The sequence below is a fragment of the Colobus angolensis genome, unplaced genomic scaffold, assembly GCF_000951035.1.
Source record: "Colobus angolensis palliatus isolate OR3802 unplaced genomic scaffold, Cang.pa_1.0 Scaffold80, whole genome shotgun sequence".
NCBI lineage: Eukaryota > Metazoa > Chordata > Mammalia > Primates > Cercopithecidae > Colobus > Colobus angolensis.
The window spans coordinates 7,233,721-7,253,323 of NW_012121821.1; the positions used below are offsets into that span (position 1 = coordinate 7,233,721).

Sequence of the window (19,603 nt, forward strand, 5' to 3'; positions counted from 1 at the left end):
AAGAACAGTTATTTGAGTTCAGTATCTCTGCTTCCATTCACTCTCCACCCTGCCCCTTCACATTACAGCTTCTGTGAACATGCAACTCAAATCCTAAATCGTGTAGAAGACTCTTTAAAGACATTGAATTAAATTCATATTCATCTTTCTTTTCAGTTTTGCCACTACAAATTAAATATTAATATTGAAACAAAGCCAAATTTAATGATTTAGAATAGAATCCTGTATCCTACTCATTTGAAATGCTTTGTATAACCTAGTTTTTCCTTTTCATTAATCTCTGTCATCTATTTTAATATTACCTCTTAATTAGTGTCCCCTTTCACATCCCCTAATAACATTCTTGTGATAAAAACTTTTCTTTCACCTGCAAAGACCTAAAATTTAGAAATTAAATGAAGAACTTTTGTACACTGTTCTGGAAATTTTAAATTCTATACAATTTTGAGTAAGCCCCCATCCTTATAAGCTGTTTTTAAAAATTATGAAATGGTGAAGGTCTCCACTCTTCCAAGTACAAATTCACTGGAGGAGATAAAGCTTCCATAAAATATAAAATAATACTCTGTATACTTTTTATGATAGTATCATTTCTATGCTTTCTGACTTCATGTCCATTTATGCTTGTAAAAATATTTTTATAAAAGTTACAGACAGGTCTATGGATGAAATAGAAGAAAACAGATTTAATGCAAAGTTCTTTAGAGACAGGAGAAAAATCACGATTTAACCACAAATAGCTATTATCCTGGGTACAGTAAACAAACATAATAGCGAGTTACTTGCTTTTAACAGAGTATTCAATTCTCATTATTATATGTTTGAGTCAACAGAACTTTCCACCTTCCACTCCCCTGATTATGTTTTCAGTCTTTTATTGGGATGTTATTTTTCCCAGTTATTCTTGTTCCTTGTTCTCTTTCAGCCTCCCCTCAGTTATTACTCCCCTCCCCTTCCTTCAGTATTTCTCATGCTGATGGCAGAACCCAGGAGCCAAAGCTTGAGTTGAAAATGACTGGAATCAGGGTCAGGCAGAAACCCTGTGTGGACAAAAGCTCAACACTCAGGCAAATGTCTGAAAAACCAGGTCAGACAAATTCAGATTTCTACATCCAGCACCATCAAAATAACAAAACTCTAATCATCACAGCCCTGACTTCTTCATTCATGGAGCTTTTCTGAAAGGACAGAGAAGACTTTTCACTACACTGTTCAGTAAGAATTGAGACCAAGATTACTTCGAAGTGACATTTAGGGATGCTTAGAAGTAGATATACATGGGCAAAATAATAATCCTTCAGCCTCCAAGAACTCTGCATTCTAGTCATAAACTGATACTGTCCTGAGTCATTGAATATATAAATACTACTTTTTTTTTAAATTAAGAGATTAACAATTCTTACAGGTCATTGGAGTTTTATTTCAGATGTGGGTGAAATAAGGAGATGGCTACCTTTTATGTGCTTATATTCAATCAACAGGAATAGATTCTTTTGGGACTTTCAGCTGATCACATGCAAAAGCTTAAGCTCTGAAGGGGCACAGAGACCACACAAGCTCTGAAACATCAGTCTGATTACAAGGGTAGTTTGAAGTCTAATGCTCCGTGGAAGGGTGTTATACATTTACTTTTATTTTTATTCCCTCCATGAAGTAGTTTATGTTTCACTTCAATGGCTATAATAGGATTCTGTGTTTTCACCCTTCCAGTGAACTACATAATTCTCCAAGAAACACAGTAAAATGAAATGAAGTTTATTGGCATGTGCTTTTAAGATGCAAATAAAAACTCTGATTTAATGTCCTTCAACTTTTATTCCTAGTAATCTTGATTTTTTCTGTCACAGGGGGAATTAATAATTTTCTGCATAGTTAAAATGAATAAAGGCAGAGTGTGGAATAAGTTTTAGCTAGTGTTTTTGTGGTCCTTTCAACTGAAGAAGGATATGGCAAAATAACAACAAGCATATAATTTTCCACAATGTATTATTTTAGTGATTAGCACCTTGAGAACCATCTCATTTCTAGAAAAGAAAGATTCTGAGTGATGTTGTCTGCAGCATAACTTTGAGGCACAAAATAACTCTGCCTATTTCATCCTGTTATTACTTCTCAATTACCACAGTAAGATTCTTTTTTTTCTTTTAGGAAGATTGGGGTCATGGTATTTATTAGGATTGCACTATGTCTGATCTAATTATTAAATTGTTAGAAGTGCATACATTGATCAGAAAAACAAGGGAGACTATTTATAGCTTATTCCTTTTTGGGACAGCTAAATATAGAAATGGCTAATTTGATACAACAGAATCCAGCATCAATTATCAACTGAGTAATTCACAATAGCAATTTTAAAAATTAACTTGAAGACTATGAATGCTGTAAGGCAAGATATTTTGGTGTACAAGGCTAAGAAGCCACATCTTCTTTAAAGCTTGATTTCTTTTAAATGATAGATTTAAACAGGTTAGTCCTCCTCATATTAAAAACTATATATGCAACAAACATTAAAAGAAAATCACTAAAAACTTTCCTTTCCCTTTAGTCTGAAATCTTGCTGCTAAGCCCTAAATCCTGCTTGGAAATTCTTGCCAAGCCATAATTTGGCATTATTACCTGCTCATGTCTCACACCAGAGATGTACTTAAAAAAATAAAATCAAATCTGGCAGCCCTTTATTTTGTGGGAAACAGAGCTTGACTTCTTGAATCAAATAATTTATTTGGGCCATCTTGATGACTGTTTTCTGCAATATTGAATCAGACAGAAAGTTAATCCAATTTTGTTATTAAGATGGATGTAAACACCAGATGCATTATTTTTTGACATTGTGATTCATCATCAAGAACCACAGATAAAATTAAAATTATAACTTTGCACCAACAGCAGAATCATTATATTGTTTTTAAATATTCAAACTAAATTCTTATTTTTAATCTTTGTTGTCCAGAACTTTGTACAATGCCTAGAACACAGTGGAAACTAAATACATACTTTTTGAAATAAACAAGTGAAATAAACATTGTGCGAGGTTTTTCACCTGAGGATAGCACTTTCTATACAGATTAACTAATAAATTTATACATCATTTTTAATAAGAGCCATATTTAAGTCAACGTTAGAGTAAGGTTCTTGGTTTACTGATGAAAAACAACAAAGCTGAGTTCCCTAGCTGGGAATTTAGCTGATGATGTCTCATAGCACTGACTTTCACTCACTGGACCCCACATGCGATTGTAACAGAAGCTACTGACTAGTGTTTTAGTGAAGTCTGCACAGAAACACAGGGTACCCGGGATGTCAATATTATAAAAATGTATAGATTTAGTGAATTAACCCACTGTAACCCTCTCTCAATTTTCGTTTCTAGTCGTAGTCATCTTTTCCCTGATGTCAGTGTGGGAACTACACTAAACAAAACAAAGAAAATATCTGCTCCACTCAAGGTCCTTTACGAACTTTTGAGTTCTGTTCAAGTGAACATATTTGTAATTCTACTCTCCTTAGGATGATTATGAATTTTACAAGAAACTCCTTATGATTGTGGTAGGATCCTTATTAAGATATTTTGAATGGTTGCATAGCATTTTCTTTTAATTTCAGACTTTTAGGCTAAAGATATTTCCCTAGATATCACAGAGGTTCTATGCTGACTCATTTATCTACATTTACATGAACAGATATAGACATAAATCTTAATATTTACCCTTCTAAGCTCTCAACATTACACCAAGGACCCTCTGCCTGTCATGAGAGATTATCTTACCTGTTTGGAAACTGACTGCATGTTGTGATGAAGTTGGCTTCCATTTGTACTGTTCTTTGTGTTATTTCCTCACCATAGCAAGCAGGACTAATCGTAAAGCTTTCTAAGCTTGTGTGCTGAGATGAAGCCTCATTTAGTCACCTGGAGGTAACCGCCTGGTACTATTTCTAGAGACACTACGGATCCCAGGTCTACTGTAGCAGCCTGTGCTTGCCCAAGAGATATCCCAGGTGCTTGCTGTTTCAACAGTTTACTAGAATCGAAATTCATGGGGATTTTTTTTCCATGGGAATTAGCAAAACTGTAAGATGAGAACTTTATGGGCTGTGGACAAGGTGTGTTGCATGAGGAATGTTTTTATCTTCCTGACTTAAAAAATATTAAATGCTCATAAGCTATTTTCATAATAAGCACAAATTTCTTTTCAAGGTTCCACTATTTCCACCAAAATTTTCTTACTTGGTGCTAGGGGCTTTACAGATATCTTATTTTAGCAGTCAGCATGACTTAGAAACAAGGATTATTATTAATTTTTATATTGATGGGCAAATTAAAGGGACTCAATCAGAGGCAAAGTAACAAATCTGGGATTCAAATACTGGTTGGTCTGATTCTAAAACTGATGATTTTTTTTCTCACCATAGCATATGCATACCATCACAATTGAACCCAGAGAGATTTCTGATAACTGTTGTAATTATTATTATTAGAGAAATATTTGGTCTAAAAAATAGATGGCAAGAAAAAATTAAGACATTATCGCCGTTTTTTAAGAAGCTAATAGTCTGATAGTAAAAGGGTAGTTGAAACAGTAGGAATTCCATGAATTATGGACTCAAGTTATATGGCATAACTCTAGTAAGGTTGCAATAAAACTTAATCATTTATACATTACTGGGCACATGGAATTGATTTTAAGGCAATAGGACAGTGTTAAGAGTCTTAAAAATGTTCATCTTTAATCCAGTAATTCCCCATCTGCAAATTTATCTTAAGAAAATGATGTCAATGAATAAAAAATAAGCAGGCACAAATATTTTCTTTGTGACATAATAGTAAAAAATCAGAAGCAACTTAAATGAACATCAACAGTAAAAAGGATAATGTTACATCAACAGTAAAAAGGATAATGTGACATCAACAGGATATAATTGTCTAATTCTTCCTCTCATTCCTGCATCATTAGTTCACCCTTTCTACTAGATCTTTCTAATTTATATTCAAATGTGTTATAATATTTCTCACATTAAAACAAAAGCCGAACAAATCCAAATATCCTGTTATCTGGCTGCCATTTCTTTTTGTTAATCTCAGTTTAAACAAAAGGTCTCAAAAGAGTTGCCCATATTTATTGTTTCTAATTCCTCTTTCCACCTCCCGTTCTCCCTGTATCAGCTCCTGTTAAACTAAACCAGGATTGCTACATCCAATGTTCAATCCTTAATCTTCCTCCTGTTGACTTTCCTCCTTTATACAAATGATTCCTTCCTCTGCCCTGATACTGTTTCCTGCCTAGGCTTCCAGGGTGCCACATTTTCTTAGTTTTGCTTCTCATTGGCCATTCCTTTTCAAGTTTCCTTTGCTTATTTGCCCTCATCTTCCTCACCTCTATACAATGGATAGCCCAATGCTCAATTCTTATTCTCTTCTTTTCCTCTATAGTCTCAAATTAAGCAGGATCTCTCCCTTAGAACTCAAGACTCATGCATGCAGTTGCATCCTTGACATACCTCCTTAGATAACTAACTGGATCTTGTCCACACTGAACTCCTGATTCCTACTCTACTCACCTCTACCCTGCATCTGTTCCTCTGTCAATTCTCTTCTTTTCCATAACTAACAACTTCAATTTTTCCTGCGCTCAGGTTAAAAAACCAGCCAAGGAGGCAGAGGTTGCAGTGAGCCAAGATCACGCCACTGCACTCCAGCCTAGGCGACAGAGGGAGACTCCATCTCAAAAACAAAAAACAAAAAACAAAAACAAAAACAAACCAGCCATCACTCTTGTCTCCCTTCTTTCTCTCACCCTCCAGAGTTGGTAAAACCAGTTAGCATTAACTATGAACAATATTCAGAACAAGACCATTTCTACCACCTCCACATCTATCATGGGCCAAAGCCACTGCCAAAGCAGGTCTCCCTGCTTCCACTCTGCCTTTTATAGTTTATTTTCTGCAAAAACCTGGAGTAATTTTTGAAACCATAAATTAGATCATGCCAGTACTTTTTTTAAAAAAAACCCTCTGAAGGCTTCTAACTCATTCAGAATAAAATTAGAATCTGACATGGTCCTATTTGATCTCTCTAATAGCACCCCCCAACTTCCACCACTCTTCCTTGTCTTCCACTTCATTTATTCTAGTCTCTTTGCTGCTTTTCAAACACACCAAGCCCCTGACAGCCTCAGAGCCTTTTTAAACTGTCTCACTGTTAGAAATCCTCTCCCTGAGATATCTGCAGGGCTCACTCCCTCCCTTCATTCAGGTCTCTACTGAAACATTACCTTTTCAGAGATGCCTCTGCTAATCAGACTTTTTTAGAATACCACCTTTCCTGTCACCGTCTGCCTCCTTATCTTGCTTTATTTTTTTTTTTCCTTAGCACTTCTCATTATTGATGTGTTATATTCTGTTCCTATTAGAAGGTATGCTTCAAAAGAGCAAGGATTTTGGCTGTTTGGCTTACTGATGATCCACAGAGCCTAGATAATGCTTGGCTTATGGCAGAAGCTCAATAAATATCTTTTGGATGAATGAATAAAGGTCTATAATATTAGATAAAATAAACATAATGCAAATATATGTATATGGTAATTACAACTATTTAAATCTGTTAGTCTATAAGATGTAATGGTTTTGTAAGATCCAAAAAATGCAAAATAGTTGTGGGTGATGGAATTTGAATAAAATATTTTGTTGAGCCAATTTCAGATATTTTTAAAATACAAAATTACCACGTCTATCTGGAAAATGATGGCAGTTGACCGTTACAGAGAATGCAGTGGTTATTTTTGAGAAATGACTTGCTTCAACCACATATCTCAGAGGCAAAAAACCACAGTGATTTCAGAGTTAATACCACTCTCCACATTTGGGCATCATTTCCCATTAAGTACAGCACACCAATTAAGTGCTATGATTCAAAGTCAGACTGTCTGGGTCTGAAGTATAACTCTTCAACTCAGCTGGATAAACCCGGGCTAGTTACTTAACCTCTCACAAGGTCAGTTTCTTCATCTGAAAGAGAAGATAATGGTCTACTGTGTCAGAGGTTGTTAAGGGGATTGATTGAGAAAGCTTCTAAGATGTGTAGGGTGTTGCCTGGAACCTAATATACACTCAATAAATGTTACCATTAAGTAGTTTTGTTATTATTAAGTTGGGCAGAGATTTTCACAGACAAAATTCAAAATGGTTAAATAACGACTAATAAGTGGCAGAATTAGGCTTTCTTACCCCATATTTAATTTTTCAACTGTCATGTGGCTATTCTTCAGGAGACAAGTAAAGATTGGACCCATTCTGCTTAGTATGGTTGTCTCTTGGTGAACTTTTTTGTCATATCTCATATCTATGTCATAATTTACTAATAGTGGCATCTCATAAGTGATGTAAATTTCAAACTTATATCTTGCAATTAGCTTATTTTAAAAATATGGACAATAAGATGTAATTATTTTAAAGACCATTTAAAACCTTTAAGTTTCAAATAATTAAAAAATTCTCATATAGGGGATAGATATTAAGAAGAACACTAAATTTTGTACACATGCTGACTTCTGTTATATGAGAGGTCTTCAAAATCTTCATGGAAAATGCATATTGTGAAAAAAAGATGCAGCAATTAAAATTTTTTTTGCACAAAATAAACTCAAATGAACTTGTTGTAACATGTCTGAACAGGATCTAGTTTGAGGCAGTAAGAAGAATGAGATATCAGTTTGAAAATAGCCCCTGTCAGAGCAACATTAATTCTTCCAAAAGTGAAGAATTTTAGCAGAATTCTTTCCATTTAAGGAAAGACAAAAACCAAATTTATGGTGAAGTTTGGATAGAAGAATAGTGAAATCATTAATAATCTACTAAAAGTTTATTGGGACAATGTACCAAAGATATCAGCAGTTTACCAATGGATAACTTGTTTTAAGAAGGGATGAGACAATGTTGAATGTAAAGCCTGCAGTGCAGATCATATCAATTTGCAAGGAAAATGTTTATCTTGTTTGTGCCCTAATTGAAGAGGGACAATGATTAACAGCAGAAACAATAGCCAATACTATTGACATATCAATTGGTTCAGGTTACACAATTCTGACTGAAAAGTTAAAGTTGAACAAAGTTTCAACATACTGGGTGCCAGAATCATGCCCAGATCAGAGCAGAGTTTTCAATGGAAATTCTAAGTAAGTGGGATCAAAATCCTGAAGCATTTATTTGAAAAATTGTAACAGGAGATTAAAAATGGCTTTATCATGTTTAATCTTCTACAATCTTGGAGACAAAGCATAATCAAAGCAATGGCTACCAAGAGGTGGAAGTGGTCCAGTCAAAGCAAAAGTAGAATCAGTCAAGAGTGAAGGTTGTGGCAACAGTCTTTTGGGATGCTCGAGACATTTTGTTTGTTGACTTTCCGGAGGGCCAGTGAGACAATGACATCTACCTATTATGAGAGTGTTGTGAGAAAGTTAGCCAAAGCATTACTAGGAAAACACCTGGGAAAGCTTCACCAGAGAGCCCTTCTTCACCACAACAATGTTCCTGCTCATTCTTCTCATCAAACAAGGGCGATTTTGTGAGAGGTTTGATGGGAAATCATTAGGCATCCAACTTGCAGTCCTGATTTGGTTTCTTTTCACTTATTTTGGTTTCCTAATCTTAAAATATATTTAAAGGGCACCAATTTTTCTTCAGTTAATAATGTAAAAATATTGTATTGACAGAGTTAAATTCCCAGGACCTTCTGTTCCTTAGGGATAGACTAAATGGCTAGTATCATTGTCTACAAAATTGTCTTGAACTTAAAATGGAGCTTTTGTTGAGAAATAAGATTTATATTTCTTATTTTTATCTTTTAATTCCATTTTCCATGAACTTTTTGAAGTTCCCTCATATACCACAAGCTAACCACATTTCTTTACTAATGAGCTAGTTAACAGTGTTTGAAGAAATGGGGAAGAAGATAGTAGCTAGTTATGCCAGATGCTTTGTCTCTAGAATCCCCCGTAGACAACAGATGAAAATTCTGGAATCATATGTGAAATTTTAAAAATGTACATGTAATCACATTATAAAAATATTTTGTAAAAGATGTTTGTTGCTTAACTCAGTTGCCAAAAATACAGACCTAATATGAGAATGGCCATTGCTAGAAATAATGGTGTGTCCACCTGGGGATTCAGGAAAATCTGGCATAACCAGAAGAACTATGAGCTAGAAATAATTATGTGTCTATTTACATGAATGACTAAAGAACTTCTCAGAATGAAATTTGTCCTAAGTGACATGGGGGCTAGGTCTCAAAACAGGAATTTAAGGACAATAAACTGGAGTGAAATGGAGGGGAGGAAAGAGGAACGTAGATCAAAACTTGTGTCAGAACTCTGGGGAAATGAAGTATGAAATAAAATCAAAACTAAATGAAGCCTCTATGACATTTTGGGCAAATACATAACTAAAGAAAACACACACAAGTGGAGGAAAAGACACAAGAGAAGACTCCCTTTCCTTTGGTGGTATTTAGTGCAGAGCTTCAAGCCCAGAGGGCCTCCGACAGCTAATCAATACACATGGGTCCTCAATGATTAGATACAGGACCTTGAATCCCAGCAGCAAGTAGAGAACAGTGTCCTTGGTGTAGATATCAATGACATCAGGATCAATCCTGAAAATCCTGACATAGCCACAGGCATATACTACCACTGCCAACAGCTATGGCACTGCCAACAGCTATGGCAATTTCCTATGCACAGGAGACCCCACAGAAGGTGACAGATCCCATAGAAGGTGACCTGGAGAGTAAGGGCAGAAAACTTCACTTCCGCATACGTCATGCAAAACCAAAAGAACCATTCTTATGAGAGAAAATGGATGTCTTCTAGAGATTCAGAGTGGGACAATTGAGAAGGGCTAGAGATCTAGTGATAGTTGATGTGTAGGGGTGTGGTAAGGGAAAGGGTAGGGAGATTACAAATCTCTGTTATAATGCAAGTCTTATTGTCATGCTAGTATGGCTAGGACAGTATGTTTGCTTTTTTAAAAAAAACCTTTTGGGATGCCACATAACTCTAACATATTCTCCTTGTCATTTTTCACCTGGCTTACTATTTATCAAAATTCAGGTCTCAGTTCAAATGACCCTTTCTCAGGGGCTCTTTTGTTACACACCCAACTTATATTAAATTACATCTCCTTTTCCTAAGGTGACATTCTTTCTAAATATAACTAAAATATTCTTTGAAGACTCCAGCAAATTCAAGTAAATAGGATGTTGGAATAGCTTCAAAACAGAATAATAAGAAAGGTGATCAACATTTGATGATTTTCCAGAAAGCCACAAATGAAAATTTCACAGTAACCCTAAAATAAGATAAATCCTCATCCACTGAATGTGTGAGAATAAATTCACTGTTATTAACTCATAAGAATTCTTCTGAGTGTATTATTTTTGACTTTTTATTACCATGAAAAAATATAGCTGCATCATTTATTATTCATACAGTCCATTAGAGTGTGTATAAATATCATTTCTATTTGTATTGCAAACTAGAGAAATATATGAGTACCTCAAAATTTATTATTCTCTTTATCCCAAAGGCAGCGACCAAGTTTTAAGATTTATTGTCACTGGTAGAATTATTCTTGATGCAAAAAGTAAACAAAAATCTTAAATATGTTTGGTTATCAAATGCATCTTATTTGATGTGCATACTTTATGGTACTTGATTTTGGAGTACTGCTCACTGCCATGTATTTTGAGGAAGGCAATTGCTAAATAACAAAATTGTTAAAAACATTTTATTGGGTCCTATGTGTTCAAAATGTATGTAGCAGCTTTTTTTTTTTTTTTTTTTTTTTAGACAGAGTCTTGCTCTGTCACACAGGCTGGAGTGCAGTGGTGCAATCTCGGCTCACTGCAACCTCCATCTCCAGGGTTCAAGTGATTCTCCTGCCTCAGCCTGCCGAGTAGCTGGGACTACAGGTGCTTGCCACCATGCCTGGCTAATTTTTGTATTTTTAGCAGAGATGGGGTTTCACTATGTTGGGCAGGCTGGTCTCGAACTCCTGATCTCAGGTGATCCACCTGCCTTGGCCTCCCAAAGTGCTGGGATTATAGGCATGAGCTGTCATGCCTGATTGTATTTAGCAGATTTTTAATAACAGATAATCTGTCTTCCATTTCATTTGACTACCCTGACATAGGCACAATAAAAGTGAGTAAAATAAGTTTATGTGGCCCTCATTAGAATATACACTTTTTTTTAACATTATATTTTCCCTAGCCTTGTAAATAAACATTGACTCTATGACTGTGAATTAAATCTTACCAAGTGCCAAGTAGCACCTTTAAGACAAAATAGATATGTGATTTATAAATATGTGTTTTGGTTTAACATAATCAGTAATTTTATCAGTGGTAAAGATAATCATGGAAGCTAAGGAAAATTACATGCTTCTCAACAAATGCATTAGATTCCTGCCTGTGTCTAAAAATGAATTACCAAGGTAGAAAACACATCTCTTCCTTTGAGAATTTACATTTTTAGGGGATCACAAGGGACATAAATAAACCATGTAAAGGAAATTAATGAAATGCCACATTGGCTGTATCTGTACTTTAAAAAAAAAAATCCAGTGTGATTTAAAAAAATTTTTTAACTAAGACCGGGTACAGTGGCTCACATCTGTAATCCCAGCACTTTGGGAGGCCAAAGCAGGTGGATCATCAGGTCAGGAGTTCGAGACCAGCCTGACCAACATGATGAAACCCCGTCTCTACTAAAAATACAAAAAATTAGCTGGGCGTGGTGCCACTGTACTCCAGCCCGAGGGACAGAGCAAGACTCTGTCTTAAAAAAAAAAAATTAACTAGATTGTCTAAACACATTATAAATTAAGCAATAACTCATGAAGGAGCATGGATAAGTCATATCCTTCTCTTTGCTCTTGACTGTGCTTTGCTCTTTCAAGCTCTCTCTTTGGATGTACTCTTGTTTTGTTTCCCTGGCTTGGAATGAATGTTTACTTGATTCACTCAACAAATATTTATTGAGTTTCTGATATATGCCAAGGAATGTTGGACATACAGTAGTTATGAAAGCCTCATCTCTGCCTTCACAGTACTGTGAAAGCTCTTTTCTGCTCTTATCAAAGGCAAAATCCCTCCACTTATGCTCCCATCCCCTGCTGTGTTCTCAAGAATTTTTTTTTCCTTTTCATTTTCTACATCATCAGTTTCTCCTTCACTATTGGGTTATTCCTACAAGTGTATAAATATATGTAAGTTACCTGGAAAATTAAAACTTTATAGATTCCACGTCTCTCTCTACCCATTGTCCCATTTCTTTGTTTCCACATAAAATATTTTCAAGCAAATCATCTACGGTTTCTGCCTCATTGTCATCTCTGTTATACTCTTCAGTCACTCTAATCTGACATTATCTCAACAACAGAAAGAAACCAATCATGTCAAATGGTCTCACCAATGACCTCCATACTGCCACGTCCAATAGACACTGTGTGTCCTTATCTAGTTCTCAGGATCATTTTGGCACCATTGAGTACTTTTGTCTTCTTGAAACTTTCTTCTCTTAGCTCTGTGGCATCATATATTCCTGGGTTTTCTCCAATGCCAGTGGTGTTCTCTCTCATCTCCTTCACTGGCTCCTCTTCCTCTACTCAACTTCTTAATGCTGACGAAGCTTAGGGTTCCTGCCTGGACACTTTCTATTTTCTACTCTTTCTATTTTGCATACTCTTTCCCTAGGAAATTTTATTCAGTCCCATGTTTTACACATTCTATGTGCTGATATTTTCCGAATGTCTCTGTCTTCAGCCAAGGTCTTTCCTGTGAGTTCCACAGACTCTTACATTTAACCTTGTATCTCAATTGGGATGTCTAAAAGGAATCTCAAATTCCAGATGCCCAAAATTGAGAGTCTGATTATTTTTAAACCTGTTATTCTAACATTCCCATTTTAGTAAATGGAACTACTAATCATTCAATTATACAAATAAAAACCTGGGAAGTACCTGTGAATCATGTTCTTCCCTCACTGCACCCACTCCATCCTCAGATGTTAGTTCTACTTCCAAATATACAAGAAAATCTTCCCATTTTTATCTGTCTCCACTGTCAGCACCAAATTCAGCTACTGTCACCTATGTCTTGGGATACTATTATAGCATCCCTGCTTCCATTCTTGTCCCTTTCCAATCCATTCTTCATATAACGTCAAGAGAAATATTTTTAAAATATATACTAGGTCAAATCTATTTTACCTATTCCGTGCAGAAACTCTTTAAGGTGTCTTTTCCTACTGCTTTTACAACAGGCTCCACAGCTCACCCTGGTTTACAGAGCCCTGCATATCTATGCCTCCTGCTCACTTCAGTGGCCCTGTCTTTCTTTCCAGTGCTCCAGCCACACTGCCCTAGTTTATGTTTTGCAAACCCTTCCTTCTGTTCATAATGTTGATCTGCCAAATCTTGAAATGCTGCTTACTCTGATTCATCAGGTCTTGGCTTAAATGTCCATCTTCATGGAGGCCACTCTAATCATTTTATCTAAAGAAGTATCCCACCCCTACCCTCATCACATTCTCCATCTCAGTATCTGGTATGTATCTTACATAGACCTTAGTATAGTCTCTAATAACCCCATTTGTGTGGGCTTATTTGTTGTCTTAATGTTAGCTCTTTGAGGAGTGAGCCCCTTTGCCTTGTTTAACCCAGTGCCTATCCTAGTTCCTGATACATAACTAGGTGCTCAATAGATTTTTGTTGCATAAATAAATGCAGGCAAACAGAAAATAATAAAAAGTGGAAGGAAATAGTAAATAACAAAAAGTAGTCTAAGGATCTTGGTAGAAGAAGTATAAGGGGCTCCATAAGCAATCTTTTAAGGGCACCAAACCCCTCAGTCAGAGAAAGAGAAGTCTAAGATCCACTTACCTCCCTGACCATACATGTACACATTAATTTTTATCCTCAAATAACAGTCCAGAGTACCTATAGCTTAAAGTACACCATTTAGCCATGTAGGATACGTCTATGTCTATATGTGTTGGATATGCATGCCATATACACATACCACATGTATGTTATATGTACCTATATTAAATAACACACTCTTAAATCTAGACATACCTCAATGTATTATTTTATAATTACTTAAATATATTGTTCTTGATTCCTCAGTTGTTAAAATTTTCAATTGAGGTCCCAGCACCACATGCTTATTTCCTCTAAAATAAAGCTTCATTTTTATATATTGAGCTTTGGCAAGATGACATTTCAAAGAAATTAAGAGCCGTGAGAGAAATTAATCTGTACTTCTAACAAGCAGTGTTCAGATGTAATATTTATATTTCTTTGTCGTTAAAGATGTTACAGAACTGATTTTTTTACCCTATGGGTATATATTTTCACATAGATATCAAACTTATCAAATTTCCATTAAGTAACAAAAAGTCAACTCTTTCTTGGAAATAAACATCAGAAAATATCTTTGGTGATGAGAAAAAGAAGAGCACTCTAAATGTTTGATGTGCAAATCATTTCAAAGAAGAGATGAGTTTTTATAAAATAGGTCCAGTCCAAGCCCTGTTTTTTAAATTTACAGCACCCACAATAATCCATGCCACAAACACTTTGTCACGTAGCAGGGCAGGTCATGGGGCAGAACCTCAGAGAGAGCAGCAGCAGGTAGGCTTCTCAGCCAGCCCTTTTAATTAGTAGCTCATCATAAATATTAATCACATTGTAACAGGTGATTCAGAAGAAACCAATAGCCACGAAGATATGGTTAAAATACATGACAGCGTAGACAGTTCTGGTTTCTTTGATATTCAGGCTACCTATTTACCTGGAGGTGCAGCCAGCATCTGGGAATATAACAACCAATGTTTGAAGGCACTTGAGACTGTAACGAATGTGGGTACATACATTAGTTTGGCTATTTCACTAAAACAAAATACCAAAAGCTAACAAGGAATAGGCATACTAAAACACCTGGGGTGCATGATCAAGCCGCTTCCTGTCTCTTGAAACTTGTTTAAACCCTTTCCCCCTTACCCACTGCATTTTAGACATACTGTTCTCTTTTTTTTTGTGCTGAGGTTATAGAGCTTGATGTGGAAGTCCATGAGTACTTACAAAATGAGATATGGTATCAAAGAGAGTCAGGAACCTGCTGACACACTAGGCCAGTGATTAGGGCAAAAAACGATGGGGCTAAGAGGAGCAATAAGCAGAAACTTGAATATATAAAGTTTCATATCAAGAATAATAAAAAGAGCTAACACTTAAGCACTTGCTATGTCCCAGTCACTGCAAATACTTAACACATTGACCCAATTAATCTTTACAGCAAATTCATAAAGTAGGTATTATTTTCATTTATTAATGAGGTAACTGAGGCTCAAAAGTATTAATGAGGCCAGGCGTGGTGGCTCATGCCTATAATCCCACCACTGTGGGAGGCTGAGGCGGGTGCGTCACCTGAGGTCAGGAGTTCAAGTCCAGCCTGGCCAACATGGTGAAACCCTGTCTCTACTAAAAATACAGAAATTAGCCGGGTGTGCTGGCACATGCCGGTAATCCCAGCTATTCAGGAGGCTGAGGCAGGAGAATCGCTTGAACCAGGGAGGCAGAGGTTGCCGTGAGCCGAGATTGTGCTATTGCACTCCAGCCTGGGAGACAAGGGTGAAACTCCATCTCAAAAAAAAAAAAAAAAAAGTATTAATGACTTTTCCTAAGGCCACATGTCTATTAAGTGATGCACCTTCTCCCCCCAAGCCCCACCACACATGGTGTTTATTCATATGAAGAAGATGATATTTAAATTAGTTTTAATAACAATTTTTAAAAAAGAACCAATGTAGCATAGTAGAATGAGAGTTAAGTAAAAATAGAGTAAAAACATCTATAATAAAATATAAAGATTTAGGTTATGACCCTGAATCTTCCTCTAATTGTACAAACTAGGCAGTTCCTTTATATATCTGGTGTTCAGCATTCTTAGTTGGAAACAGATGGAGTTGGGCTCTACCTTCTTAAAGTCCATTGTGATGGTTAATTTCACATATTAACTTGGCTGGGCTATGGGGTACCAGTTATGGGCTACCCAGATATTTGGTTAAACATTATTCTGGGTATGTCTGTGAGGGTGTTTCTTGATGACGTTAACATTTGAATTGGAAAACTGAGTAAATCAGATTGCCTCCCCATTGTGGGTGGGCCTGTTCCAATCTGTTGAAAGCCTGAATAGAACAAAAGATTCATCCTCCCCCAAGTAAGAAATAATTTACTTTCTCTGCCTGTCTTTGAATCAGGACACCGGTTTTCTCCTGCTCTTGTACACGGATTCAGATTTGAACTTACACCATTGCCTTTCTTGGTTCTCATGTCTTTGGATTACAACTGAAACTTGTATCATCAGCTCTCCTGATTTTCAGGCTTTTGGACTTGGACTGGAACGATACTATTGGTTCTCCTGGATCCCCAGCTTGCTGACTGCAGATCTTGGGACTTCTCAACCTCCATAACCACATGAGCCACTCCTTACAATCAATCAATCAATCTGTCTGTCTATCTATCTATCTATCTATCTATCTATCTATCTATCTATCTATCTATCTATCTATCTCCCTCCCTCCCTCCCTCCCTCCCTATCTTCCATTGCTTTTGTTTCTTTGGAAAATCCAGACTAATATATCCATCTAATATTACTGACAATCAAGAATAAACAGCTTTTCCTAAGATATTATGATTGAACTCTTCTTTCTCCCACATCCTCCTTATAGAAAGTTTTGGCTTTCATCCCATAGATATGAGGGTAAAAACAGATGGTGCAGGGGTGTTGCAGAGTAGATTGTGGCCACCAAATTGAGAGAATATTTATTGGAAACCTGTAAGAATCAGTTTGTCTTTAGCTCACATTGCTGAACAGAATGATTGTACAGTATAAATAATTGTCACCCTCTACTTTAGCTCCCTTGCCTGACAGCAAAGAAAAAAATGTTAGATCATATTGTGTTCTCATTGAAATAAAATAAATAATACTAAAATAATTTTTGAATTATTTATAAAACACAAACAGCACCAGCTTAAAACAGCTGTCTTTGAAAACATAATTTGTTAAATTAATACAACTTCATAAAGAGTAATATTTTCACAGATGTCTTTTCATGAATGATGAAATACTGTCTCATTTACTCTATCAGGCAATGATGAACAAATTATATTGGGAAGACTTACATAGAAGAAGTCATGTTTTGTCAGATTTTAATCAATATATGGTTATGGGAATTAGGTATAACATACAACCATTAAAATGGCTTTAAATATTAATGGCAATGACAGGGCAGTGATTTTGTCATTTACCTCCAAATGTACTGTTGTACTTTTTGCAAACATCTGTTAGATAATAATTAAGAAACAAGTCACATTAAAGTGCTGGGATTTTTAGAGATTATATTGTTTTATCTCTCTAAATTTACAAATGCATTTAATGAAATTTAGAGTAAGTTAGTTTCCCATCTGGGGTCATGAAGCTATTGGAAGACCTGGTTTTAGAACCCAGGTTTTCAGATATCTATGCCAGGGATTCTTTCTCTTTGTTTCCAACATGTAATTGGTTGGAATACATCTATATCTTGAGATGTAGCTTTTCAATATATGATTCTGTGAGACTATAAATAAGTAATTACTTTCAGTATTGAATAAAATTTCTTCCAATACGGTGCTTTGGAAATTGTTGATTTAAGAAAAGTTAGGCCTGAAATATCAATGTGAATTTAACTTTTGGTCTACATATGTCAAAGTTACCTACTTTAACTCACGAGAGTGAGTTTTTGGGCAAAATATTATCATGTAGATTTGGTTTCTATTAGATGCTCCATAGAATAGAAGCCAATTTGATAAGGCTACCTGTTAATTTTATCTTCAAAACCCAAATTTAGAAAGAATATTCACCATATCTTAGAAAAGTAAATTTTTGATTTGGGGTATGTGAAGATTTTGTCACTAAAGAAGTTGCCATCAGCTCATGAGTCAAATTGCTGGATTGTGCCCCTAATCTCTGAAGCACTCCTGGGGGCACAATACAGTAATTCCAAATTTCAAATTTTTACAGAATTTCATTTCTTTAAAACCTTCTCCTGGCCAGTAGAGTCCAGGGACCAGTTCTGAGTATAGGCAGTTAGTACCTGCAGATAACAGAAATAAAATTGCAGGACAATCACCAAAAGAAGCACTCTTTGGGTTTGTCAATACCAAGTCCAGATGTCCAGAGTTGAATACTAAATCTAAGTGGAAACACCAAGAAGCAGCAGTATGCAAATTCAAGTAGATAATAGGCCAACAAATACTTCACAAACATGTAACAACTTGAAGCTTGTGGTAAAAAGATCAGTTGGAAGATCTCACTGGACCACTGGATAGGTGCTCTGGTGGCTTCCCATACAGTTCCCATAGGTTCTACTATGAGAATTCTAGGATCATGCCAAGACAATAATGTCCAAAGAGAAACAGAAGGAAGTAAAATAAGGAAAATATGTCTGAGGAAAGAGATTCTCTACCATTCTTTACTACCTATCAGAAGGCAGGTCAGTTTCGTCTTTCTAAGCATGATTAGGCCATTTGTATCTATCTGATGAGGAAACAGAATTGATCATTCTCAAAAATTATTTGCAATTGATCTTCTTTACTGCCACAAAGGTGTGCATGCATGTGTGGTTGTGTATATGCTTGCATGGGTGTACGTAACGTGCATGTGCAGGTGTGTGAGTATTTATGTATTCAGGTGGATGGCAGGTCTAGGATAAGAGGCATATAGGATGAAAAATTTAAGGAGATACCCATTCTTAGGGAGGTGAAAGCATTTGGCATTTTGGGGGTTTAGAAATGGAATTCAGATAAGATAGTCTGTTTGTGTAAACCTGAGAGTGAGCATCTTCTTAAATTTTGTGCCCTCAATGCCTCTCTTGTTTCACCTGTTCCTGGCGCTCTCTCTCTCTTTCTCTCTGTGTGTGTGTGTTAAGGTTAACTTTAACTTTGGGTCTTTATTTCTTGTATCCTTGTTATAGTTAGGTTGGTTGGCTGGTTATTTTCTTTACCATTGAAGACCTCTGGGCTGGGTGTGGTGACTCACTCCTGTGATCCCAGCACTTTGGGAGGCCAATATGAGCAGATTCCTTGAGCTCAGGAGTTTGAGATCAACCTGGGCAACATGGCAAAACCCTGTCTCTTCCAAAAAGTATACAAAAATTAGGCAGCCATGGTGGTAGACACCTGTAGTCCCAGCTACTTGGGAGGCCGAGGTGGGAGGATCACTTGAGCCTGGGAGGTTGATGCTGCAGCTGCAGTGAGCCATGATCACACCACTGCATTCCAGCCTGGGAGACACACAAAAAAAGAAAACTCCTGATGCCAGCTAATTAAATAAGAAGTAAACTCACCTACATCTTCATAGAAATACTATACCAATGTCCATATGGCTCAATGCAATTTAAGAAAGTTTGCTCAGGGCCACACAAGAAGTTAATGACAGAAATGGGATTTGAATCAGTCTGTTTCCTGGTTCCTGGCTTCCACCACACTCCCCACTGACTTCACACGC

The 19,603-nt window shown here is 36.3% G+C and overlaps 1 protein-coding gene across 2 annotated transcripts in view; it reads right to left on the reverse strand.

Annotated features, from left to right (window-relative positions):
- PTPRR (protein tyrosine phosphatase, receptor type, R) overlaps positions 1-19,603 on the reverse strand; it is a 294,565-nt gene that overhangs the window by 155,167 nt on the left and 119,795 nt on the right. The window contains exon 1 of one of the 2 annotated variants that reach the window (XM_011929329.1): positions 3,767-3,933. The exons of the other annotated variant lie outside the window; for it this stretch is intronic. Coding sequence (XP_011784719.1) covers positions 3,767-3,787 — 21 coding nt within the window. The 5' untranslated portion in view covers positions 3,788-3,933. Of the gene's footprint in view, positions 1-3,766; positions 3,934-19,603 lie in introns of those variants that run through there. 2 annotated transcript variants of the gene reach the window in all.